This window comes from Chamaea fasciata, unplaced genomic scaffold (genome assembly GCF_029207755.1).
Source record: "Chamaea fasciata isolate MVZ Bird 193981 ecotype frontalis unplaced genomic scaffold, bChaFas1.0.hap1 SCAF_3, whole genome shotgun sequence".
Classification (NCBI taxonomy): domain Eukaryota; kingdom Metazoa; phylum Chordata; class Aves; order Passeriformes; family Sylviidae; genus Chamaea; species Chamaea fasciata.
Genome location: NW_027094088.1, coordinates 65,689,027 through 65,714,406, shown reverse-complemented (window position 1 = coordinate 65,714,406; position 25,380 = coordinate 65,689,027). Strand labels below are relative to the sequence as shown.

At 40.2% G+C, this 25,380-nt stretch overlaps 2 protein-coding genes across 2 annotated transcripts; one reads left to right on the top strand and one right to left on the bottom strand.

Moving 5' to 3' along the window:
• Window positions 1-1,587: 1,587 nt before the first annotated feature.
• TRAPPC3L (trafficking protein particle complex subunit 3L) lies at window positions 1,588-21,120 on the bottom strand. The gene is made up of 5 exons (XM_066179357.1): window positions 20,871-21,120; window positions 18,935-19,032; window positions 16,123-16,222; window positions 5,929-6,114; window positions 1,588-4,828 (listed from the first exon to the last, which is right to left on the bottom strand). The coding sequence occupies exons 1-5, from the start codon at window positions 20,910-20,912 to the stop codon at window positions 4,709-4,711; spliced, it is 546 nt and encodes a 181-aa protein (XP_066035454.1). The 5' UTR covers window positions 20,913-21,120; the 3' UTR covers window positions 1,588-4,708.
• On the top strand, window positions 6,773-15,759 carry CALHM5 (calcium homeostasis modulator family member 5). Its single transcript, XM_066179356.1, has 2 exons — window positions 6,773-7,415; window positions 9,551-15,759. Exons 1-2 carry the CDS (start codon window positions 6,876-6,878, stop codon window positions 9,938-9,940), a joined length of 930 nt encoding a protein of 309 aa, XP_066035453.1. The 5' UTR covers window positions 6,773-6,875; the 3' UTR covers window positions 9,941-15,759.
• Window positions 21,121-25,380: the final 4,260 nt, after the last annotated feature.

Below are 25,380 nucleotides of genomic sequence, written 5' to 3'. Positions count from 1 at the left end.
ATCTACTTTCAACAAAATTAAGAACCAAAAATAACACAAAATCCTTCTTGAGCAATCAATATTTTTTCATTTGAAAAATAAAATGTCATCCTGAGGTAAAAGAGCATGTTGCAGGATCTCTGCTTGGAGTTTCCAGCTGAGAACCCCTGGGTAGAGGAGGGACCAGCTTCTACCAGGACACTTGGTTTTGATGGGATGTCTGAGACTTGTCTAAGGATGTTAAAATCAGGCGGAAAACAACAATGAATTCCCATAGTCAATAGACAAATCTGCGTCCTGCCTACAAAACATCCAGGACACAACCTTTCCTCTGTGTTGTGCAAAACTAGCTGCTTTTGCAGGCTCAGACGTCAGGGAAAGTAGCTACACTCCATAAGAACATAGCCAGCAGGAGCACTGTTTTGCAGCACAAAGCACACAGAGTGATTCTGCAGCCTCTGTACCATAAATGTGACCACAACTGCAGAAACTGATGGTCACTATCTTGCCTTAAAAGTTAAGAAAGCTGGATCTAACTGAGTAAATTCTCATCCATCTCATCCATTAACTGAGTAACTTCTCTCCATCTTCGCTTGTTTTGGTATTCATCCTCAATCTGACAAGATCAGCTGAGGGGTGCAGAAGCTCGCTCTGTCTGGCTGAATTGCATGCATGGGATCCCCTCTTTTGGCAGCAAGCAGACAGTTACATGCACTCCAGGATGTCTTTGCTTACGCTTTTCATAGTTCTTTGACTTTATGTTCTATCCTCCCACATAGGACCATGCAAAAACACCATTAACCTATATATCCTTTTTCCAAGCTGATAGGATGGTTCCTGATAGCCAGCATCATGGCTGTGGCACTGATTGCAACATGTGTCAGCCGCTGTCGTACCCCGGTCAGCTATCTTCAGCTCAAGTTCTGGAAAACTTGCTCGAAAAAAGAACATGAATTCTTTGAGATCAAAGCCAAAGACCAGGCAACCAAACTGGCAGAAAGAAATACAAATTGCTCTTTTGAAGCCACTGACCCAGCACCATTTCATACTCCCAGCAACGACGACTGGCAGCAGATTTCAACCATGTATACCATTAATTCTCAAGAGCCGTATTACAGCATGACACACAGCTACGTGAGCACCAACAGAGGGAGCAGCGCTAAAGTCGTATAAAGGAAGAGGAAGAAGGTCAGGATCTCACTGCCTTAACAAGCTTCTGGATGAAGTCCAGAAGCTTGTTAACGCTGTACGGCAGAAAACCCTGCCCAAAACTAGCAGTGTTTTTACCCTACTGATATAAGAAGACTCTTGTTCTCTGCTCTTACTGAAATCTATGCAAACTGAAGGTAAAAGCTCTTAGATGGGAACCCTCAGTAGATTTGCTTTTAAATACATTTTGATGCTTTTGCTTAAGTACATTTAAATAGGAGTTTTCTTCTGTTGTTGTCCACTAAGAAGAGTCATGTGTAAAATAATCAGCATCCACAAAGATCTCAGCACGTATTATGTCAAATTATTACCAGAATCTTAAAAGCACTTGGCAGGTGGAGTGACAATACCAAACCTTATCAAAGAGACAAAAGAAGGAATGGAAGATTTGATCAGAAATTCAGCTTAGTTTATTAGCTCTCTCTTTACAATGAAGCTTTCTGTGACGCTTAGAGCAAGCTGTAGATTAAAACATTTAGCTTGTCTTGAGGCATTAGGCTCATGGATAAAATGGTGTTGTAGGTGAAGCTTCTACACTAACAATCATTAAAAGCACAGTCACACATTTGAGGACATTAAAAATCTGCAATCCATATTAGCAAGTAGTAATCTTCTTATCAAAGAACACCTTATTATAAGAAATGAAGATACAAGTTTTGAGTGAAGGATAATAAAGTTCACTTTTCTTCTGAAGAGCTGTTGTTCAGGAGAGCATTTTAGATATGTAAGTCAGATTGTTCGGTGTGGCCTGTTTGATAACTCCTCCCACACATTCTCCCTTTCTATATGATAAACTCAGAAATTATTCAGACAGACAGAAAAGAATCCCAAGAAGTGGTTTCTTACATTCGTTTTGCAAGGAAGGAACAATGGAAGGGCCTGTCGTAACCAGCGGAATGTAATGAGCTTGGAAGCTTCTTTCTCACTATAAACTAAAAGTATAACACATCAAAGCAAAACAAGATCTAACTCTACACATAGAAAAGAAGTTTTCAAAAATATTCATCACAGTCACTGACTTGCTCAGTGCTATTTTCCTTGCGAGAAGCTTGATGATTATATATAGAGTACCAGGGCAGGCTGGGGGCTGACCTCTTAGAGAGCATCTCTGTAGAGATGGGCCTGGGTGTCTGAGTGCATGGAAGCTGACTAGGAGGCAGCAGAGCTCTTGTAGCCAGGAAGGCCAGTGGTGTGCTGTGGTGCACTGGGGAGAGTGTGGCCAGCAGGTCAGGGGAAGTGATCCTGCCCCACTCCTCAGCCCTGCTGAGGTCACATGTGAAGTGCTGTGTCCAGTTCTGGGCTCCTCAGGACAAGAAAGACAAGGAGCTACTGGAGAGGGCCCGGCAGAAGGGCCACAGAGGTGATTTGGGCCAGGAGCATCCCTCTTATGAGGAGACACTGCAGGAGCTGGGCCTGCTTAGTCCAGAGCAGAGAGGACTGAGAGAGGATCTCCTGAATACCTCTCAAAGGTGGGTGGCAAGAGGAGGGTGCCAGACTCTTCTCAGTGGTGCCCAGCAACAGGTGGAGGAGCAGTGGCCACAATCTAAAGCACAGGAAGTCTCTCCACAACATGAGAAGAACTTCTTTACATTGAGGGGGGCAGGGCACTGGCTCAGGCTGCCCAGGGAGGTAGGTGGTGGAGTCTCCCTCTCTGGAGACAATGCAGACCCACCCGGATGTGTTCCTGTGTCGCCTGCTCTAGGTGATTCTGCCTTGTCAGGAGGGTCGGACTAGATGACACTCAGAGCTCCCTTCCACCCTAGCAGTTCTGTAAGAAAAGAAGGACGGTGTAGGTTTTTCCCTTTCAAGATAATAAGAATTTGAAACAAAGAGAATATTTGGTTAGTGTTGCTGGAAGAAGTAAAAATGGCCATTGCCAACGAACAACCTTTATTGTTGCAAGCCACATGTCCATCTCAACTGGCTGGGCCATAACCAGCCAAAACCCCACAGAGGGCTCTTGCACAGACAAATTCCACAACACATTTCAGCTCTAATTTTAAAAAAGTTATAACAATTAAAAAAAGAGAAAACCACAATAACAATAAAAAAGTCATGGAAACTTATTACTGGTTCTAACATATTGTTAGGCATACATGTTGCCACTTCTTACTGGTGGCAGGTCACAGCAGCTGGGCTGACACCAAGGCTGGCTTACAAAGAGTTCAGGTTTTGTTCCCTACAGAATTGCTCACTTCAAGCTCCTTTATGCTATGCCACCACACTATTAACACAAACAAAGGCAGAGTGATTATCATGGGGACTCTCCAGGTCTGGTGAGAAGGAAGCCAAGGTAAGAGATGCTCCCACTTAGCACGATGAAGATGTAAACAGACTGAGGGGAAAAGAGGAGAAGAAAGTACAAAACACAGTGATAAAATGAGAGTTCACTCGGGCCTACACTGAACTTAGTTGTCGGTATTTCAGTCTAAAACAAGCATTTTGGTGAGAAGAGGCTAAGCTGACTTTCTGGCTAGGCTGCTGTGCTAGGAGCTGGGTTTTGTCCAACCCTTATCCAGACATCTTGCATTCCACCAAACAACTTTAGACCTTTCCTATCACTTGGCTTTCTCTGAGGCTGCTCCTTCTCTATTTCCCACTCACGTTATGTTAACAAGTCCACTGCCAAGAGGAAGATGTTCAACGGCTGGTGGTGAAGGCCAGGTAAGTGCAGAAAACACGACCACCAAACCAGTTTTGTGACAATCTCAGAAGTTTAATTCAAGTTTCCTTAGGCAGGTACAGACTCACAATGGCTACACATTAAATACATCATGCTTTGTTCAGTTTGGTTTCAGGCTCAGGGCTCTTGGAGAGAAAGCTGACCTGCAAAGGGTCAAAGCTTGGAGAGACACAAGCATTGCTGCAGTTTTCAGAGTGCTGCAGCCTGGGGTGTGCACAGGACTGAACAGGAGTGCCAGCAAAACGGCATATGGGGTGTGCAGAGCTGGAAAGAATACAACCAGGTCCTGCCGTCAGTGAACACCCATCCCTCTCTGGTCTCGAGGACAGCAGGATGTCCAGTGTGGAGGACAATGAATGGCAAACATTACACATCAAACCTGGGAGCGAGACACTGCCTACAGCAACCCCAGCAGATGAATCCTTTATGGATAACCACACACAGCCAGGGAAATAAAGTGCCTCTAGCAGCCATGCTTTGAAACATTACTGACAAACAAAACGGGAAAAGGTCATCACCTTTGCCTGGAAACAGTTGGTATACAGATGGATATATAGCACACACTGAATACTACTGAGATAAAAGTTCCATTAAGCTCAAGAGCCTGACTATGTGAGAAGAAAGGGCAGATCATGTGCATCCTTTTTACTCATATCTGTGTCACAACAATTAACATTGCTCTCTCCTGCCTTGCCCCTCGTCTTTGCTGCCCAGCTCTCTTCACCTTTCAAGCAGGTAACTGGTGCAGCTGACTCAGCAAAGCCATCTTCACCCTGTCTTCTGAAACAAAAGGCACAAAATATCCCTCAGCAATATTGGTTTCTCCCAGTATTTCTTTCATTTGTTCCTTCTGTGCTTTCTGTCTTCAGGCTTCCTTAAAAATGTAATTCCTATTTCTGTCACAGCATCACCCTTCAGCCTGTCCTGGAGGAAGGAAACTTCTGCGGCTAGGTGAACCTAGAAAGAATCAGGTCTGATCAGTTCAGCAGAGAAATGCCCAGTTTTCCACCCTCCTCTGGTATAATGAGCTTTTTTTCCTCTCTCTTACCACAAGAGGACCCCCTTTCTCAGGTTTCAGAGGAAACATCTATCTAGAGGGTTTTAAAATACCCTTCCCAACTAAGCTAATACAAAGGAAATTTACAGACACTGGAATTTGGATGGCACATTACCCTTCTTCCCAGTGCTTTGCTCTCTTCTCACACCCTAAGTTGCATACTTGAGGATTTTGTGATCACAGAATTCCCTAGTCATGTACTGAGACTTATGATATAATACTTTTGTTAATTAGTCTTGTATCAGATGCTATAATTCTGAGAGTGATGGATATACATAATACTGCTGGGTTGAGGTTTTTTGTCTCTTGAAATAGAAGATATTTGCCAAACTGGATATTGACAGAAACATAAAGCAACCCAAATACAGTCTCCCTGAAAAAGCTCTACAGGTCAGGAATTTTCAAATTATGCCCTCCCTCCCATTCTTTCTTCCTTTCTTTCTTCCTTTCTTCTTTCCTCCCTCCCTCCCTCCCTCCCTTAAATTTTAGAACAAAATTTGGATTACCATCTGATTCACTTCTGTTGCTTTCATTTTAACATTATACTCATCATTGTTCTCTCTTTCAGCAAGTACCACGGTAACCTGAGAAGATTATTTCTCTTGACCTATTTGCAAAGAATCAGGCATGACTCTTACTGGCTACAGCTGTGCAGAAAAGTGTGATAGGCTCCAGAAGCAGTGGAGGAACCCAACATGCCCCTCTGTCCCTCCACCTTAAGGGTCTCCCGGCTGCCTGATCCCACCTAGCTCTTGCAGCCAAGTCAGCCACTGAACAGACTGAACAGCCAGGCAGGGACAGTGTGGAGGTGAGCTAATCCATGTGCTTCTCTACCTCAGGGTCCAGGATGAGCCTTGTCCTCTTTTATCTAGATGTAGACATTTACCCCGGGAGGTGAAACAATACTGTATTTGCTACTCTTAACTGAGCAAGGGATTTTGTTTTCCTGGGCTTCTGTGAATTAACAAAGAAGGGAGAAAACTGATGTGCACTTCCTTACCATTTCCAATGCACCTCGAATCACCCCACAGAGGAGGTTACAATAGCAAAGCGATGCTCGTTCTTCTGGCAGCTCCTCCACAAAGTCCACTAGTGGGTTTTTGTCCAGGATTAAGGAGAATTCATTCCCTGTGGCATTACTGCAGCTCACACTAGGGGTGACCCCAAGGTACATCTTGAAAGCAACCTGCAAAACAATGAAACTCTGCTGCTTAAATATGTTGCGTGCAAACCAGAGGTGAAACTTTAGAAAGCAGCATCCTGTAGACCAATTTTACCCCAGGAAAAAAACAGGGAGAGCCAGACAGGCTAGAAAGCAGGGTACACTTGTCTCTTCTGTGATCAGCTTGCGCCAGAAATGCAAATCTAGAGCTGTGTGCTGCTCCAGGAAAACACAGCAGAGAGCTGTTCTTCTCTGATGTTGCTACATTTACAACCCCACACAAAGTGGCTTTACTGTTATCACTCGTCTACTTTCAGTCTGCTTTCAGTCATTTCATACTCCATTGGGATCATTAGCATCATTAGCATTAGGTCATTCACTACCTCATCAGCAGCTTTTATGAGCACAACTCAAGATCTCCTGCAACTGGCCGAGAGCGTCGGATTTTTTGTTACTCCGATCTCCTGCAGTCACCTGAAAAAAACAAACAGCCCACCAAGTGCAAGACTTCCAAGACTGTAAGCTTATTCGATTACTCAGAGCACTGCTTGCTTGCTTTCCACCACGGGTGGATGCTCATGTGCAACATCTGCCCTGCCAGCGGCGGGTCCCCTGCGAGTGCCGTTCTCCAGGCAGTGACATCACATCCAGGCGCTATCTCGGCTGGGCGTGGGCAGGCGGGAGAGCGGCGGGCTGCTCCTCCTCGGGAGAGCTCTGCCCTGCTGCACTCCGCTGCCAGCGGGGAGAAACTGTCTTGATTTTCACCTCCTTAGTGAGTGTCAGACATGGATGCTTTCCAAACGATCCTGAAGTTCTTTATGAACCGGAAAACCGCTATAGGTTACAGTTTCATGGCGCTGCTGACAATGGGAGGTGAACGCGTGTTTTCTCTTGTTGCTTTCAGATGCCCGTGCAGCAATGAAAACTTCAGGTACGGTTTGGTATTTCTTTTCTCGCCAGCTCTTGTTTTGCTAGTTATTGGATACTTCTTGAACAGCAAGACCTGGAAACTCTTTACAGGCTGCTGGGTGAATCCCAGGAAAATATTCCCCAGAGGGAATGTCTGTCATTTCTTTTACGTCTTTGGACAAATCACTTTGAATGCTCTGGTAGCCCCAGTGATGTGGCTTTCTGTCGCTTTGCTCAACGGGACTTTCTACGAATGTGCCATGAGCGGCGTGAAAAATCCTGCCTACTTGCACGCAGTTTGCCACAGCAAATCGGAGAAGTGCTTTGAAGAGCTCCACAAGGTAGCCTGTGACAAGAGCTCCCTGCCCTTTGCAGAGAGTGATGAACTGAAAAGAACACTTCAAGCACAGTCTCAGGTAAGACAAATTATCAACAAAGATTATTGTTGTACTGCTGCTGTTACTTATCTGTGGAAGATGCTGATATGAGATGTTATGTTAAAACTGTTGGCTTCATGTGAACAATGTTTTGTTGGTAGCCTTGCAGAATACAATCAATCCATCTTTTGGTTCAGTTTGAGCTGTTCCATATTTCTTCGGTGGTCCACACTGGTGACAGAGTCAATAGGATCAGAAAACCTAAAGCTTACTTCCTGAATGGAGAGAAAAGAAAAGAAAAGAAAAGAAAAGAAAAGAAAAGAAAAGAAAAGAAAAGAAAAGAAAAGAAAAGAAAAGAAAAGAAAAGAAAAGAAAAGAAAAGAAAAGAAAAGAAAAGAAAAGAAAAGAAATAAAAGAAAAAAAAGCAAACCCTGCTGGGTTGTTTAGGAGGCTGAATTAACAGATGTCGCCCCATTGAAGGGGTGTGTCCTATTAAAAATAATGCCACACTCTGCTGTTTGAAATCATTGTGATTTACTGTAATTAAATTTTAGGTCACTAACAGCAGAAAAATAGTCGAAAATAAAATTAGATTTGTGAAATATCTTTTCACTGCATATGTAACGTGTTTCTATTTGTGTTCCTCAGTTTTTATGATACTAAACGTGAGCATGTTTTTGTCCTGCTTGGAGGAAGTGAGTAAAGCAAGCAGATCATGCAAAGCTGAGATCTTACTACACTTTACAATATTTGTGAAGTACAGTTTTGCTCTCTGCATTGTAATGCAAATAAATTCAGAGGCAAAAAATCAAAACAGTGGAGACAAAAAAAAAAAAAAAGAAGCTGCAGAAAAGGGAAAACACTCTGTTGGCGAGCAAGTTTTTGTCAGGAATTGTATCCATTTGGAACAATTTCCTTTCCAAGAGCTGGTTTTATTTTCAAGTCTTCATGCAAATAGGACAAAGACTGCACTGCAGACAAAGGAATTTATTTGATCATTTTAGAAGACAACAACACGTAGTGCTTAAGATTTTAAGTTATATATGTAGGAAATAGTGAAAGACCAGGGATTCAGTTTTAGCATGAGAATATATGAGCTCATTTTTCAAGCTGCGAGAAAGTGAAAAATTGCCAAAAAGTGCGATTTCTCAAATACACATAAAATTGTTAGTCAGTACAAAGTGATTAGGAAAAATAAAGGAAAACTCTAACTATTCTTCCATACCAGTTCCTAAGAATAGTTGTTTGTAAAGCTTCTCTGTTTCACAGACTTCCCTGAGGAAACTCCCTATATTCCATCAGCTAATAAAGACTTTTACTGGTGGTTATTTTTTTTAATATCAGTGCAAGGGTTCACATGAGAAAGGATGCAGTTGCCCATATCATCATCATTAAAGCACAGGAAATCAGTTCCAGTTCATACAAGCCTCTACACCCTAGAATATTTTTCCCACACTGGAACTTTTTCCACTGTTTTTTTTCCTCATTTCTTTATTTTTTCTTCACATTGCAGTGGAATAGAGGAGTAAAACTATTGACTAGGCCAATGGCACAAGGCGGGAAAAAAATTGTGCTCACACTGCTGCTCTCTTTAGAGGAGAACATCCCACAATAACAATTTCAAGCACGTTTTTCCACTCTCTCCCCTTGCTGAGGAAGTGATTCTGGAAGTAGCTCTTTCTTTCAAATTGTTATTCACAGAATTTTCTCAAAATCTGAAGCTGCTACAGAAAAAAGAAGTTGAGTGATGCTGATCAATTGATGTAGTTGTGTTGGAGGGTTTTTTCCTAATAAAAAGAAATCAGAAAAAAACCATCTAACAGTGGTCATAGTGAAAAAGGTTGGTTGATCTGGCACAAAACTTACTTGCCCTTTGTGGTTTTCTAATTCTTCATGATTCAAAATGAGTCCTTCTTGTTGGGTAGTTTACTCTAATGCTTTAAGGAATTAGAAAACACTTTACACTTTGTGCCAAAGGACACCAAAAGGAACACTGTTGGGAAGCCTCTATGCTGATGGACTTACTCTTCTCTTCAGTCCCCATGTAGATGTCCCATTAACATCGATGCCAGCACCAAATGAAAAGTGTGGCCATTTTGTCAGACGTTTGTGATTCAAGTTGCATTTTCACTTGTGTCTTTTTAACCTGAAACTGATTTCTTTTGCCTTCCCAGATTTTAGGTTGGTGTGTGATAGTTAGCACAGCTCTCCTCTCCCTGCTAACCACTTGCTGTGCCAGCTGCCAGTCCAAAGTCAGCCACCTCCAGCTGATGTTCTGGAGAGTGTATGAGGGGACAGAGAAGGAGCAACTGGAGCAGATTTTCCAGCTGTATGCCACCAAGCTGAGCGAGAGAAACCTGAAGTGCTTTTTTGAAAACAAGGAACCAGAACCCATTTCCCTGCCAGCCTTCCAGGCATGGGAAGATGCTTCCCAGCTCTACTCTTTCAGCAGCAGCAAACAGCATTATAGCACGATTCACAGGCTAGTTGAAGAAGGCCAGAAAGGAATCAGTGAGGAGAGAGAGACAATGCTGGACCTGTCAGACAGAAGGGAAATACCATAGACCAAGTATATTTTCAGCTGTTTTACATCTTGTTAATATGGCATACTTCTAGCTGGTTTCATCTTTGTATTTTTTCACGATGGCCTCTTTCTTCTTCATCATGTTTCCTCCCAGTTAGATACTTGCTCCAAAAGGATGGAATGAAGTTATTTCTCTACATGAATAAAGGCTGCAGTACTCCACGGCACCCAGGGTTCATGTTACTGGCTCACCATCAAGAGCTGACAGCACAAAGAAATGAATACTGTCTTCTACAAGAGGGTTTTAACAATATGCTATGTAAAATGTGCTATAGTGTGGTTGTCCTATGTAAATTAAGAGACTATCAACAGGTAAAGTAATTTAAGGTGTGTGAATATAATAACAAGATACATGTGGCTTTCAGACAGCCCACAGAAAGTAAAGAGTTTTTTGTCCAGATCATTTCCAGGCCAATTGCAGGTACAGCCTTGTTTTGAGGCACCAGTGATCCCTCAAGGCATCTCTGGTTTTGGATATTTTGCCTCTGTAGAACATCTCGCTATTATCTGCTCCCAAGCTAGACTTGCTCTTTGTATGGATATAAAGTTCTGATTTTAAGTGAGTTTCAGACACTGGGTGCAGCCTGTAGTGCTATGTAATATTGTTGTTTCTGGGCCTGCAGCCAGTGTACAACAGAGGGCCTGGAAGGAAATTCCACTTTTTAAGCCAAGAAAATATTTTTGCAGAAGACTGACTTTCATTTTTTTGAATATCCTAGGAAATCATAGTGTCTGGAGCAAGAAGAACCAGCAAGTGAGGCAACTCACCTCAGTGCCTCTGACAAATGCATTTCACCCCAGAGACCTGTGCTTTACCTCACCCACTTGGAATTCATCACATGGCTCTCAGGGTGTTCAGAGTATTTGCAAATGCTGTATAAAAGGACAACAAAGTTACTTTCCCTGGGGTAACTGGGCATGCTTTTGTGCAGCATTTTATTGCCAGTCTCTCCGAGTCTGTCAAGAATCATAGTGCTTGAATCATGCCTGTCTCAACAAACCAGGGTATTCTGCCCAGCTGTTCTCATGCTCATTGGGCTTCTTCAGCAGGTAAAAATAGCTATATACAGACCATTACACTATATGAAATAAAACACAAGAGCTAATTCAACTTTCTATTTAGAATTTTCTCCTTATGTTTTCAAGAACTTGTGACCTTTGTGGCAATGTTTTAAAATTCTTTTATCCCAGATGATCCACTTAGCAGCACACTTACAACATGTTACATGCTTAAACGAGCCTGCTGCAGCTGAAAGCACAGAAGCAACACTGCCAAAATGAAAGTCACAACAGCAGATGTCTGACACTGTGCCTGGCACATATACCAACCATTTTATCCCCAGGATCCTCTCCTGGTATATCATCTACCTACTTCCAGGCTATATGACCCTTCTTATTTGTCTGGTTTTATCTTTCCTTATGAGAACTGCCCCAACATCTTCTGTCCAGCCCCATTTTACCTCCTCCCTGCATACAAGGGAGGCAATACAACCCCTAACAGGACAGCCCCACTGCCTGGGACAAACTTCCCTTTCCAAAACTGTCTCTCCACCTCTCTCCTCAGAAAATCAAAGCTAGTAGGGATGCAATGAGGAAGACAGCAAGTAGGTTAATGAGTTGATCAAAGAACTATGGGCAACAAGTGGGTTGATGTAAAGATAAAGCCTCCAGTGTGATATAATAGCTGGGACACAAAGACAAAGGGTAAGAGGAAGAGTGATCTCACTTAGAGCTTCTGGTATCCTCTCTTCCCTCAGAGGAAAGCTTAGGGCTCTGCACTTGAGTAGCCCAGGCCATCTGAAATGGCAGCACTTCCCAGCCAGCCCTATCTTCTGCTTTATTATGGAGGTGCAAATCCAAAGGGAATTTCCCTCTCCTCTTTCTTGCCTGCTTCATGTTTGCAGGTAACTCATGTTGAGAGTGTCTCCACCCCCAAGAGCAGCTGCTGAACACTTTGTGCTGCAATGTGTGCCTGGTAGGAGCCCATCTCTCACTGATCCTCATTCCCAGGGCTGTGAGACTCTTTAATCTTACCAAAACGCCTGCAACTTAATTCAATTTCCACGTGGATCCTAGAATACTTCTGTAAAAATGAAATGAAATAACAGCCAGTTTGACCCTAAGTCTTCAACTGGAATGTGGGTTTGCCAAATTTAACTTAGTCCTTCAAGGGGCTATTGCAAAAGCTGCTTTCTATAAACATTGTCCCTGAATTCAGCAGCTACCATGGCAGATCAGAAAGAAACAGACTATCGTTGACACTGTCCAAAACAAACTGGAGAGAGAGAAAAACACCCAACAAATAAAACCAAACAGTAAGATCAACATTTTCTGCTGAAAAAGTTAGATTTTGCATTTATTCTGATACCCATCAAAATATGACTATACAAGAAAACAGGAAACTTCTGTTCAATTCTCTGTGCTCTGTCCCTCAGTTTAGTCATTAAAATTCTATTAGCTCTTCTTCCACTACACATCTGCTGCTCCACCAAACCTGAAGTTTTTGTTATAAGAATAAAGATTTTTAACCATGCTAAGCCCTCATATGCTCTCAATTTAGTTTCAGCTGTACTTTGCATTATGGCATGATAAATCTGTCCAAATTAAATTGTTAAAAATTCCTGTGTGAAAGAGAACTTGCATGGAAACTATGCAAAAGAAGTAGCTGGTTTGCAAAGGAGCACCAAATTAAGGCCAAATTGCAAAGCTATAAAGTGAAAATTGTGAAAATGTCTTGGCAGGAACAATAATTTAAGTGCATAGATAAACAATTCAATGAATATAAATGATTTTTTTCTTAAAACCAGGCTCTAACTGGACAGCAACTACTTTAAAGTTACCACTTACAGCTTCTCAGAGGATAAAACAAAGATCTTTTCAGTCTTTGTGACTCCAAAAGACTAGAAAGTAAAATGAGTGAGGTGGTTTAAAACTTGCATCCCATAAACCTGTCTTGTTTTTATCTATGAAATGGAAGAAAAAAGAATATCTGTTTAGACATGTACATAGGCTTCCCACCAAAATGATGCCCATATAAAGCAAAATCTCACTTTTGAAAGTTATTTGCAACTCTATAACATTGTATATTGCTTAATCAGAAAATGAGGTCTGTGCAGTCTGAATTAAAAATGTATCACTGCCCTTTTACAAAGTGTCAATCAGCATTCCCTCCCTTTCAAGCAGCAAGAATAAAAATCATTAACATTTTGATGGCCCTCAAACACAGTCTAGAATTACTGAAATATTTAGGAAGCCACTAACTTATCAGTCCCTCTACATACTACTGGTGACTTTTCACTACCAAACTTTTTATGCAAGAGTCATGACGCCAAGTAAGTACAGACTGTAAAAAAAATTAAAATCATGATTTCAGACAGCATAATAGCAAGATTAATGAAGGACCAGAATTAATCTGCCTAAAAGGGGAAAGGCAGCCAAAATAATAATTCTGCTAGCATACTTTTCATTCCTAGTATTTTTCTAGTCAGTGTTTGGAATGAGAAAGATATATTAAAGGTCTTGCCATCTGTTGCCGATTCCAAAGTTCTCTTCTGCACTTTTCTTTACTCTCCACAATGCAGCACTTCAATGTTCTGTTTACTGTCTACCACAGTAGACTTATTACTTAGCACAGAAACCTTCTTATGCATTTCCCTCTCCCTGCTGAGATCTGAAAACTAGCATTTACCAGCTTCATTAATTCTGCCAGCTTCTGTCAGACCTTCAAACTGGCCATAAGTCAATATACAGGGACCTGGTGTGGCAGCACCTTCCATGACAAGGGGAAGGACTTTTCTTGCCCTGCAGCTCTGAACAGGGGGGTGGCATGGTTGGGTTACCCCACTGTTATCCCCCCCAGGGAGCTCTCTTCAAAGAGCTCCACAGATGTTCATTCTCTGCTTTCATGGGGTACTGAGTGTCCACAATGAAGCCCATCTCTGCAGCCACTGCTTTTCAGGAACAGATCTATCCTTAGGCACAGGGCTGTTTAATCCAGCAATGGAGCCTGTGAGCCAGCACCAGCTTGCTGTGGACCAGAGGCTGTGGTCAGGCTGCTTCCACCTCTGGCACACACAACCCCTCCTAGTGCTAGAAGAAGGTAGTTTAAACATTAGATCTAAAACCAGAAGATATTTTTTGCAACTCATTTGATCAGATCAATTACATCAAGGTCCTTTGAGGAGAAATTGAATTAAAATTTTGATTTTGCATGATTATAGAGAAAAATCATCAACCTAATTTCAAACATAATTCTCAGTTATACTCAGATCCAGATTTTGAATCCCATCTTGGACACTTCTTCTTCAGCTGGGCTTTGTTCTTACTATCATTCCTCAGTTGGTTTCCATTTTTTTACCCCAGTTTTCCAGAAAGCCTACTTTGACATGTCCTGTTTCATCTCTTTTTTAATTCAATCCCAACTGTAACCATGCCAAGTCACAGAACCATGTGACCACCATGGGAACACCATGGGAACTCAGTGCAGAACGGTTCACTTTGGCTCCTCATCAAAACCTGTTGGCCCTTTTCCAGACCACTATAAGGTAGCAGGAAAGCCCAGGCTTTGCAATCTCAACTCGTGGTGGAAGTTTTAAGCTCCCAGTCACTGCCTAGGGTGCACCTTTCCTCTGGTATTTATTTCTTAATCTGGGAAGCTGGCTTTGTAGTCCTTATTTTATGGGGTTTTTTTCTTTTGCTTTATCTCTTTCCATTTCCACAGGGAACACTCACAGCCTGATTTTACAGACTTCTTTGTTTTCCAAAGAACTGCAGGATAACAGCTATGTTAACAGGAGGTTTGGCTCTAACTACTTTAATTGTTTAACTGGTATAATTACTTTAACTTTGAACTGGTTTTACTCATCGTCAAACAGATCTATACCTCTGAAGACTTAGTGCACTTAAGTATTTAATAATTTTCTCCTGGCTGGGAACACTCCTGCTGAAGAGTTAAGGAGGTCATGTAAGCAGCTTCATGATCCTGAACTAAAAACTTTTAATAGAGTATATGCAGTTACTTACTGGGTCACTTTACACATGTTTTATTGGTATGTGTCTCAAACAAATGTGCTTGAAGATTATTTAAAAATTGCTTTGCCAAAGAAATGTGAAAACACTGTCCATATCACATTTTGCCTCAGAAATGTTACACTCCTACTACAGAACTCGGTTCAGCTTGCTAAAAATAGTCTTTCAAAGGGACTGTGTGTGCTTTAATGTTTTGTTCCAATCTTTCCAAGTAATTTTTTACTTCTCTTAATAAGTCTCTTTGGAAGTACAAGCTGCAGAGAAATAACATCTTTTTCCATTGTTAATTTCTCACTCTACTTTGCTGTTGAATACCTTGTACTTAAGAATGATGGTTCAACTGTAATAATGCATTTATGAAGAAGGGAACTATGAGGAATAAGCACCAGAAAACCAGGTATCTGACATATATGTGAAAATAAAGTACCAATACCACCTGAAGAAGAATGTAAAAGTGAACAAAAAAAGTGATTTTGCAGCCTGGTCTAATTTTTTAAAATGATGCATTGTATTTTAAAACAGTGATTGAAATGCTGCTTGTCTCATCAGTTTCATTCAGCTGTCTTCACCATTTCCAATGGATTGTCTACCACAGCTCAACTGCTTACCAGGAGGAATTTTGTAACGTGTCATTATTACTTAAATTTCTCTTTGAAATTCCCTGGAGTTCTAACTTGCCAATCTGGGCAAAAGTACATCTTTAGAAACCCGAGTCTTTCTTGTCTGATGGAAGTGTGAACAGCTACTCAATAAAAGGAAAATTTCCATAAATAGGTGAAAGTACATGCACTGATTTTATATTTTTGATTTTATTATTAGATTTGTGCACAGTCAGGAAAGTGTTCCTTTCATTTTCCTTTCTTATAGTTCTTCTTCGCTACCACAGAGATTTTTCTTTCTGCAGAAAAATCCTGCAGCATGTTCTTAATATTACCATTTTAAAGTAAAAAGATATCTAAGATAATTATGGTGATGATGAGAAGAGTCAAATGGCAGAAGTAAAAATATTTAACAACTGTAGGAGATGGTTAAGACTTATGCTCCTAGGAAGAGGAAAAAAAGGAAGGGAATTTATGATTCTAAGCTGAGACCACTGAATCTGATGATGCTTTAGAAAATGCAAATCTTATTTACCTGTGCAATCATGTCTGCAGTTTCAGAGTAACTACGGCACTTTTTCACAGCTGAACGAGCCAAAAAGTCATCAATCAGCCTTATGCCAATGCTGTATCCCCTAAGGAGGAAACAAGGAAAGGCAACATTTAAAATGGGGAACTTCTTTCCATCTGCCATCTCCCTAATGCGTCCCTAATGCACTTCCTCAGCAAAACAGCTGCATGATCCTAACTGAGTGATCTTAATGACAACACATTTTGCTGGTCTGCATTCTTCTTTCAACCACATTTTGCAGCACAAAAAAAAAGCAGGGACTTCTGTTCTTGTAGTCATTTAAGGAATCATACTTCTTTAAGCACAACGCTCCTGGCAAGGATGACATGAATTGTGTACACAGTTTGTCTGTACATTGTCTATACATATAGACACCAAATCCTGAGCATCCTTATTACAGCATTCAGGTGCCAGGGGAACCCGTAGGAAATGCACTCACACCTGATCTCTTTCACTTTCTCCCCTTACACCTTCACCTCATTTTTCACTCTTCCTTCGCAATTACCCGTTTGTTTGTTTTTCCTAACTTGTTATCTCCCTTCCTCTAACTAGTTGACAAAAAGAAATCCAGAAGTTGTTAGTTAACACATGTTACCAATAGGTGAGGCTTTATAAAGGGAAGGCCTTGTAACATGGCTCTGGCCTGTTACTTGGGCTAAATAGAAGGGAACCATGGGAGAGTGACACAGCTGGAATAGGGGTAGAAGAGAGATGAGGGACATGAGAGGTGTGAGAGACATGAGAGAGCTGAGAGAGGTGTTGCGTGACTGCCGCGTGTCCACATCATGTCCACGTCGTGGTTTGTGGTGGTTGGTTGACTTGGGCTTCTTGTGCTTTAAAACTATGTAAACTGAAAACTGGCTAATTGTGTAAAGGGTCAGGTTTCTGGCAATAAGAAGCACTGCTTTGCACCCACCTGGGGTCCCTGCGTCACTCATTACCACAACAAATGCACAGTTTTGGTACACCACCACCTCCGTTTTGTATTTAAAATATTAATTTTTTTAAAAAACAAATGAAAAAGGGATGGAAGATAATGGAATTTTTATAAAACAAATATTTACTCCTAGCTCTGGCACATTAACAAAGGTCAATAACCTCTTAGTGTGCAAAACAACTGTGACTCCAAACATTTTCTGAATAATGGAAAGAGGTCGACACAAATGTTATGTAAGACTGGGTACTCAGCTCAGAAATGTTTTTAGGAAATTTTTTGTTACCAGTTACGTGGATGTTGGCAGTGTCTACTTGTTTGTTGGAGGCCCTACACCCTCAGTGAAGCAGCCTGAACTCAGTGGAGTTTCTTCTTCCACTCAGTGGAGTGGTTTGTTTACAACATCTTTGGCTAGAAGACAAACAGTGAGCTAATGACAAGACCAAAAAGTGGATTTGGCAGCATGAAGATTAAAATTGCAGTATGTCATGTGTCTAGAAACAATTAAATATTTATCTACTGCCTCAGTATCAATATCAATAACATTGGCAAGTGTGTCATCAGCATTTAGCAAAGTATGTACTAGTGACATATGAGACTACTTAGATACATTTCAACCTTTATGCCTTAGATTTGCAAAGTCAAATTAATAACAGACTGGTACGCAGCTACTTGGCAACTGTACAGTGAAAAACACTCTTCTCACTACAGATTATATATGTACACAGAGAGAGAGAGATAAGTACACTGTTCCCTCCTGTCACAGGTCTGCTGAGATGTGAGGTTTCTTTGTGAAGCTGGGCTGTTTCAAAATCATGGAAGCAAAGAGTACATTGTTTTAATGAAACCTGTCATTATTATATCAAGTCTTCTTCAGAACAAAAAGATTTTGTAGAAACAGCTGCAATAATGAAAACATAAGGAGCAGAATCTGTATCCACATCTTCCAAAACTGCTCTCTAGTCATTTCTGCTATGGCATCATTGAAGAAGCCTGTGCATTTCTTAAATGTATGATATTCACCAGAGCTGAATGAGAGATGAATATAAAAAAGCATCTGAGGGACGTTATCCCTTATAAGTTTGTGAATAAATTACTTTTATTTTTCCCTAACATTGATTTTTTTTTTTTTTAGTCTCATGGATAGTTACTGAACTACAGCTAGTTTGCAAACTTTCAGGTTAACAGTAAAGTGGTCAGGGTATTCGGTCCACTGTGATTGTTGTAAATACATTTTGCATGTCCACTTTGCCCAGAAATATCAGCCCTACTGTTCCGGCAAAGGCCTTACTATATGTTCATGTTAACCAGCTAAAAAGTTGGTTCTTGCTGATTTTCCAATATATTGTTATTTTTATGGTAGTAATGCCTAGGAAGCTCAGTCAGGATGACAGGGTTTGTAAACATTGGATCTTCATTTTGCAAGGAGGTTATTCATGTAAAAATCCACCTTCACTGACCTTTTGTGCTATCTCACACATTGCTGTATGGGCTTTTAAAGGTGAGAGGCTCATTTGCCCCTAACCCAGTGAGGGATATAGGATATGAAATTTAGAAGATTATATTACTAATTAGCATAACTAAAGAATAAGCAAGGAGCAAGTGTAAGCGATGAAAACAATCCTTACAACTTTTCCTCAGAGAATTAAAAAGCTCATTGTTGATCTTAATTCACAAATTAGTGTTGTTTCTGTTGACAGAATATTGAACCTTTTCCCTGTCTTCTCTGTAACCATAGACAGAATGCTGGAACTTGTGAGTTAACAAAAAAAAGCTGAAAGGTAATATATATGTAAATAAATAGCATTGTGGATTAAACTGAACATTTAAAGCAGTACTTACATTCTATCTAAACAGGCATTGACATCTTCATCTTTTTCATAGTCCTTGCACAGCTGGGCTACCAAAGCCCCATATGTGAGTACAAACAGTTCTCTGCTCTGTCAGGAAATAAGAAAATTGAAAATGAAGCAAACTAAAATCCAACTTTTCCATGTTTTTGAGCTACTGCTCATTAAAAGCAAGCAAAACTAACATTTAAATTAATAAAGAAATTTTTGTCCATGGATGCATAATCACTGAAATCCACATTTCAAGCATGACAGAATCTATGCTGATCCCCACCAGAGTTCGTAAGAGATTTTGCTTCTCAGAAGTACCATTTCTTGGTATACTCAGAGTTATTATCATCAGTAATTCTTGCATCTTTAGGGTATGTATGCTGGATTGACAAATGCTGTCAAGTGCCATCCAAGAATAATAAAAAACAGCGACAGGAAAAGAGGCGATGAGATATTAAACCTTTTGCAGTAGGCACAACAGTGCACAAAGGTCGGGTTGATCTGATTCAAATCATTAGCTGCTTTCTTCAAAAAAAAGTAAAAAGTAGGTAAAAATTTAGATCAGAATAATGAAAAAATACTACAATTCAGCACAAGTGTAAAGAATGACAAGACAAAAGGGATGGTGAGGATTGCAGCCCCTTGCAAAAGGAACATGGAGAGCAACTGAAGATGCCAAAGGTAATATCTCTGCACTGATCCTGTCACAAGCACTACTGTGGGGTCTTCAGCTGTTCAATAATTTGGAGGAGAGTTTCTTTCTCTCCCTGCCCTGTCAGATTACATCCATGCACTGCAGAATTCTCTGTATTTAGCAGGAGTTGCAGCTGACCTTTAAGTGAGAGATTAGCTTGACCCTTACTAAACTTCTTGGACAGAAATTAATTAAAGGATGTGGTAGAGCCCTGAGGCATGTGGCCAGACCAGAGCTTCTTTTTGTCTCTAGTCTGTGGAAAAATAATAGTGAATACCAACAAAACAATAGAACAAATCACAGTAGCAAAGTAAGAGCTGCTTGGTGGAAAGATTTCTTCTTGCTTCCTTTGCATCTGAAGTTTGGAGTTTAATCCACGTTGCTGTTTTAACAAGTCACTGTTCAAAATCTTAAGGAGAACAATTTTCCAAATTAATTTTAGTGATAACTCCTATTTAAAATAATATTGTACTCTTGGCCAAATTTTCAGTAACAAGTTTTCAATGGAGTAAATGGATGTCATATAGGTCCTGTATTGTTTTGTTATTATTGTTCAGCAAAAAGTCTTCGTTGCCACAAGAAAATTACCTCAGAGAAACTTAAGCATAATATATCAATGTGATCAAATTTATCAGCCACACTTGCACTCCACTAGAATACTTGATGACCATAAACTTAGGTACGTTAACTGTAATTATATTTCACTCTTCCATTTCTTTTCCAGTGGAGACCTCTGTCCTCTTTTCAGAAATTGATACAACGTTGTCTTAAAGCCTTCTGGAATTTTTCCACTCCCAGTTCCTATCAAAAATCACCATTCACCATACAGAAAGCCCTAAGGCCCTAAGGAAAGTTTGTGTGGAATCAAACCATCCAAGCACAGAACAGAGATCTCCTTCTCTCTGTTTCATTGAATGACTACCTAACCACAGATGTACATAAACTTACCTGGCATTTATATCTTGAACCATAAACACTTGAAGCACTTAGACTTCTGCTTCTGAACAGATTGCAGTCTCAGAAACTTTGTGCCCCTCTTTCCCAAGCATGTACAGAATCCCAGCACAGGAATAGTAGCCATAAATGCTGCCAGCAGCTCTGCTCTCGTACCACCAATCTTATCCCTATCCTTTCAGTACTTTCAAATTGTTCAGAAATAGGAGTGTATAAAATGCATCAATAAAATAATAGGTTATTCTTACTCCATGCACAATTTTAATAACACATTACAAAAATGTCTTACTATTTTGTGATTCTCCTGCTTTCTTCCTGGTGATCGAGACATGTTGCTTGTGTAACTCCTGATGTATTTGATTGTCAGTTTACATATTTTCTTCCTCAAGCAGCATAGTTTTCTCTCACTCCTCTTTCTCTTCTCTTTTCTCCTCTCTGCTCTTCTGTCTTTTACATGAGATGTGTTCGCTGCACTCTGTAATGCTGCTGATGCTCCTCCTATTCTCTGCGTGCACCGAGCCCTTCGGGAGGAATTTGACTGGCAGTAGATCTGCCACTGTCCACAACATAAATAATCACTCTGTCCATAGGAATGGTTTGTAATCAAAAACATGGCTAACAGACATGGGAAGTCAAACAGGACAAGTCTTACTTGTTTAGGGACAGTAAATTTATTCTGTTGTATTAGACTTTGGTGTTTGGAGAGGTAACAAAAAATTCCCCTCTGAAGAATAAAAACACATTGCAAGATACTGCTGTACAAGGGAAATAAAAATTGATTGTTTTCAATCTCAAGAAGCTATAGTCTTCTGCCAACTCTGACTGCTATAGTCTGGTGAATTAATGTCTGCCTAGGCTGGGGAAGTGTGGCTTTTAAGGCACTGCTACCACCATGTTTGTGTAAAGCTGCCAGGGCAGATTGAGAGAACTCATCTCCTCAGAGGAATAAATTCTGTACCTGTTCAGCTGCCAGCTTGTGCAAATGGCACTTTCACTAACAATGTTCTGGGGGGTATTCTATCATTCTTAACCTGTTATAGCCCCTATTTCTTAATATCCTTGCAATGAACATCCAGGCTTAGTTCTTCTGTTATCCCGTGGTAAATTTGGCCTCCATAGTAGCTTTGATTTGCAATGAACTTCGACTGTGGTCACTGGTGAATTTAGAAATTAGTCAGGTAGCTGTCATCCTTTTAGGACTTATCTGCACATACATTCCAGCCGAGTCTTCTCAGGAAAAGAAGTAAAAATATATGGCCTCCTCTAAACGTCATGCTGTTATTAAATTTCTATTAACAAATAGATCAAGTGAGAGAGTAAAATTACAGTTATTTACAACTACAGATACACAAAAAGCATTCAGATGTGATTCATTTGAGATAAGGAAGATTGGTTTACTTTAAAAAATGATAGTTTAAAGTTATGACACAATTCAACACAGAAAAATAAGACAGATAAAAGGATTTCAGCTTTTTCTATGTAAAGCTCAGTCATAATAACTGTTTTTGTTTTACACAGAATGAACTTGTGTTGACAATTATACAATGTAATAGCCTCTTCCTTTTTTTCTTTCTTTCAGGTCCTCTTCTGACCCTGTAAAACCCTATTCCATTTTATAAGCAAAACTATTATAGGTACTTCTCATATCTAAATGTAAACAAATTTTAAAAGCCAGGCATTACAATTCTCTAGATAGTTACTTGCATTTCTAAATTGAGTCTGAGATCGTTTGTTTCTCTGATTGTCTCCAACTGGCGACAAGCACCAAATATTCCTCACATTGAAAGAGCAATCCCATATTCCACAAAAAAGTGTATTGCATTACATTAAAAAAAACCAACCTGTAAAAGATTATAATTAGCATAATTTAACTTCAGTGAATGCACCACAAAGCACTTAAGACTACTCATAAATGAGCGCAATCTTATTTATCCGGTTCAGAATATATATGGATTAATTACTTCAGCCTGTATTATTAATGCCATAGTCATGAGGGAAGCCTCTGCATCAGACAATGCAATGCATAGACAGGACACATCAACAGCCTTTGAAAAATACATACATGCCCACGTTTACACAAGTAAATTCACATATTTATTGCTATTTATTGAGCAGAATGTACTACTTTTCAAAAGGTTTGCACATTATTGAGAAAACGAAGCTGAAAAGATGTGTCCAAATAAACTGGGGATTCAATGGCTCCAGTGAGGGAAACAAGTCCTTGGTGGACTGTCTTGCAGCCCTGTGAAAAGAGTAGAGATAGGCACAAATCTGGCACCTGTTTTAATCCTGAACATATACTTCTTAGAAGTAATTCAAGGCAATTGGAATAGTGAGAAAGTTAGAATCGCCCTCCACCTCCTTTTCTGTTCTGTTTTTCAGGAGAGAAACTTAGCTTTCAGCCCCAAGGTCAGTCTTCACAGTGCTTGAGCATTAGACTACACCAGTTCTCTTCATTCCTATCAAACTAAAAAACAAACAAACAAACAAAATATCACAAAATACATCCTGAAGCTCAAAAGCACAAATAAAACCATGCACTAGCACCCTGTCTCTTGCAATGGACTGACTATTATGGGAATGCTGATACATGTACAGGTAAGTACATGATAAGTGCAGCATAGAGGTAAATAATAAATTAGATATTATCTAATTAGAAAGCCTAAAAAAAAAAAAAATTCTTTGAGCCAAAACAAGAATTCATTAACCACAAAAGGCAGGGGTCCAAATTAGTAAAACACAGGGTCAAGCTTTTGTTTGCTCTCCATTTTCCAGATGGATAGACCTTGTATTAAACTTTCTCTAACAGAAAATAGAATTCTTTCAAATCACAAGAAGGCAGGTGTAGTGGGTTAGAAGCTATGTGAAAAAAAGAACTTGAACACAGGTTTCTCATATCACACATGCTTTTACTAAAAGTCCAGCGTGGCTGCTGCTCTGACCGTGTTTCCAAATAAAGCAATGTTATTGCTGTCACTGCTGTAGTGCCTTGCCTGGGAAGCATTCTCTGTTTGACCTGCTGAAACTTCCTTGGTTAGTTTATGTTTCTCAAGAGAGTGTTTTGAGATTTAAGTGCCTCCTTTCTGCTCTGTGCAGGAACCTAAAATCTCATAAATTTGCTTACAAAGCACAGCTGAATTCTGAAGTGAAATAGGTAAGATTTTTTAAAAATCATTAACAGATTTCTGTTCTTCCCTTAACGTAATTCCTTCCCTATTTTTTTTTTTTTTCATCAGTGCTTGTCCTAGTTATGGGGACAGGAACTTCTCCAAAGGCCAAAGAGACCATAGAAATGACTTAGCAGCCTGCATCCATACTGTGACCTGGCAGATCACAGGACATTGGCAGTGATCCCCTCTACTCCCACAGAAAATCTGTCATGCAGGTATTTCCATACCATGCTTTCTAACATGCACAGGTGGGCTTGACATTCATGCAAAACAGAACTCAAAATGCAGCTAGATGAGCCACAGAATATTGTTTTTTTGACTGCTAACTCAGTGATGAAAACATGTGCAGGACCATAGAGACCAGGATTCAGTCTCCTCCTCCAAACTTCAGATAGAAAATAGATTACTTCCCTCTTCCTCCCTACCTTTTCCTGGCCATTAGGTAACAAAATCCTGATTTTTTTTTGATACAATAAATATCAAAATACTCTCTGTGGTGAAATTAAGTGCAACTGGTAGAACTATGGCAGGAAAGCTGGAGAACACAGCTTCATTGCAGCATAGTCACATCTCATCACTAATAATAACTGAGCTTTTGGAAGAAAGAGATGAGTGAGTTTTTACTAGATCAGGTGGAAAAGGGAGCTGAAACCAACCTCTCTATTCTGCCATGGTTGCTTTATTTCAATAAAAAGGAGAATAAAAACTGCTGTGAATGGGAAGGTGAAATCTGTATTCCAATAACCATGTTTTAAAAGAAATGACAAATGATTCTCACTCCTTAAAAAAAAAAAAAATCTCTCCTTCTCATAAGTGAGGTTACTGGCAGTGAATTCAAGCTGACAGAGCCCTGCAATATGAAAATCAAAACCATGACTAAGGCTTGCTCATGGATCCTATTTGCCTCAGATGTCAGTTATAAGCATCTTTTTGCCTCACAGACCAGCCAGCTGTCACCTCAGGTAGTGGTATTTTGGATTGCATCCAGCCCTAACTCTCCCTGGGAATTGGATAAAGAGCCCAAATGTCTGCCTCAGGACCCTGGATTCCTCTGCAAAGGCAAGTACTTAAAGGTTTGATGTGCCACCCAAGCTCTTAATTGGATCCAACCCTGTAATTTGTTCCATAATAGGATGACCCAGCAGGATCATTTACGGCAGAGCATGAAAGTAAATGCCAAAGAATGAAAATGCAGAAGTACAAAGTTGTTGTATTGATTGTATAAATTGCCTCATTCAACAGCCTTAGGCTGGCTATTAATATTTCAGTGTTGGGTATCACTTCAGTTTCACATCTAATGTGTTTTTTGAGTAAACAAGTGATGCTTGGGAGGCCCTTCCTCCCTTATAAACAAAATAAGACACAGGTTCCAAAAGAAATCTCAGAAGGAATCAATCAGAGATTTTAAAATTAACTGAGGCATAACAGAAGACTCTTACAAAATAATTTTGTAATAGCCTCATAGGTTTATTTCACTTTTTTTTTTCTTTTCAAATATAATGTCACTAGTACCAAAAAAAAAAAAGTTACTGAAAATTCTGCGATACTGAAAGGAAATGAAGGTTTAAAAGGGCAATATTCAGACAGCTCTGGGATTTCATTGTGCTATTACTCTGTCCAAACAACTAA

Coding starts and splice junctions, on each gene's coding strand:
- CALHM5 (XM_066179356.1), top strand. CDS start 6,876: ATGGATGCTTTCCAAACGATCCTGAAGTTCTTTATGAACCGGAAAACC. Junction 7,416..9,550: donor CACTTCAAGCACAGTCTCAG/GTAAGACAAATT, acceptor TTGCCTTCCCAG/ATTTTAGGTTGGTGTGTGAT.
- TRAPPC3L (XM_066179357.1), bottom strand. CDS start 20,912: ATGTCTCGATCACCAGGAAGAAAGCAGGAGAATCACAAAATA. Junction 19,033..20,870: donor AGCAGGAGAATCACAAAATA/GTAAGACATTTT, acceptor ATTTCCTGACAG/AGCAGAGAACTGTTTGTACT. Junction 4,829..5,928: donor TTCGAGGTGCATTGGAAATG/GTAAGGAAGTGC, acceptor GATTCTTTCTAG/GTTCACCTAGCCGCAGAAGT.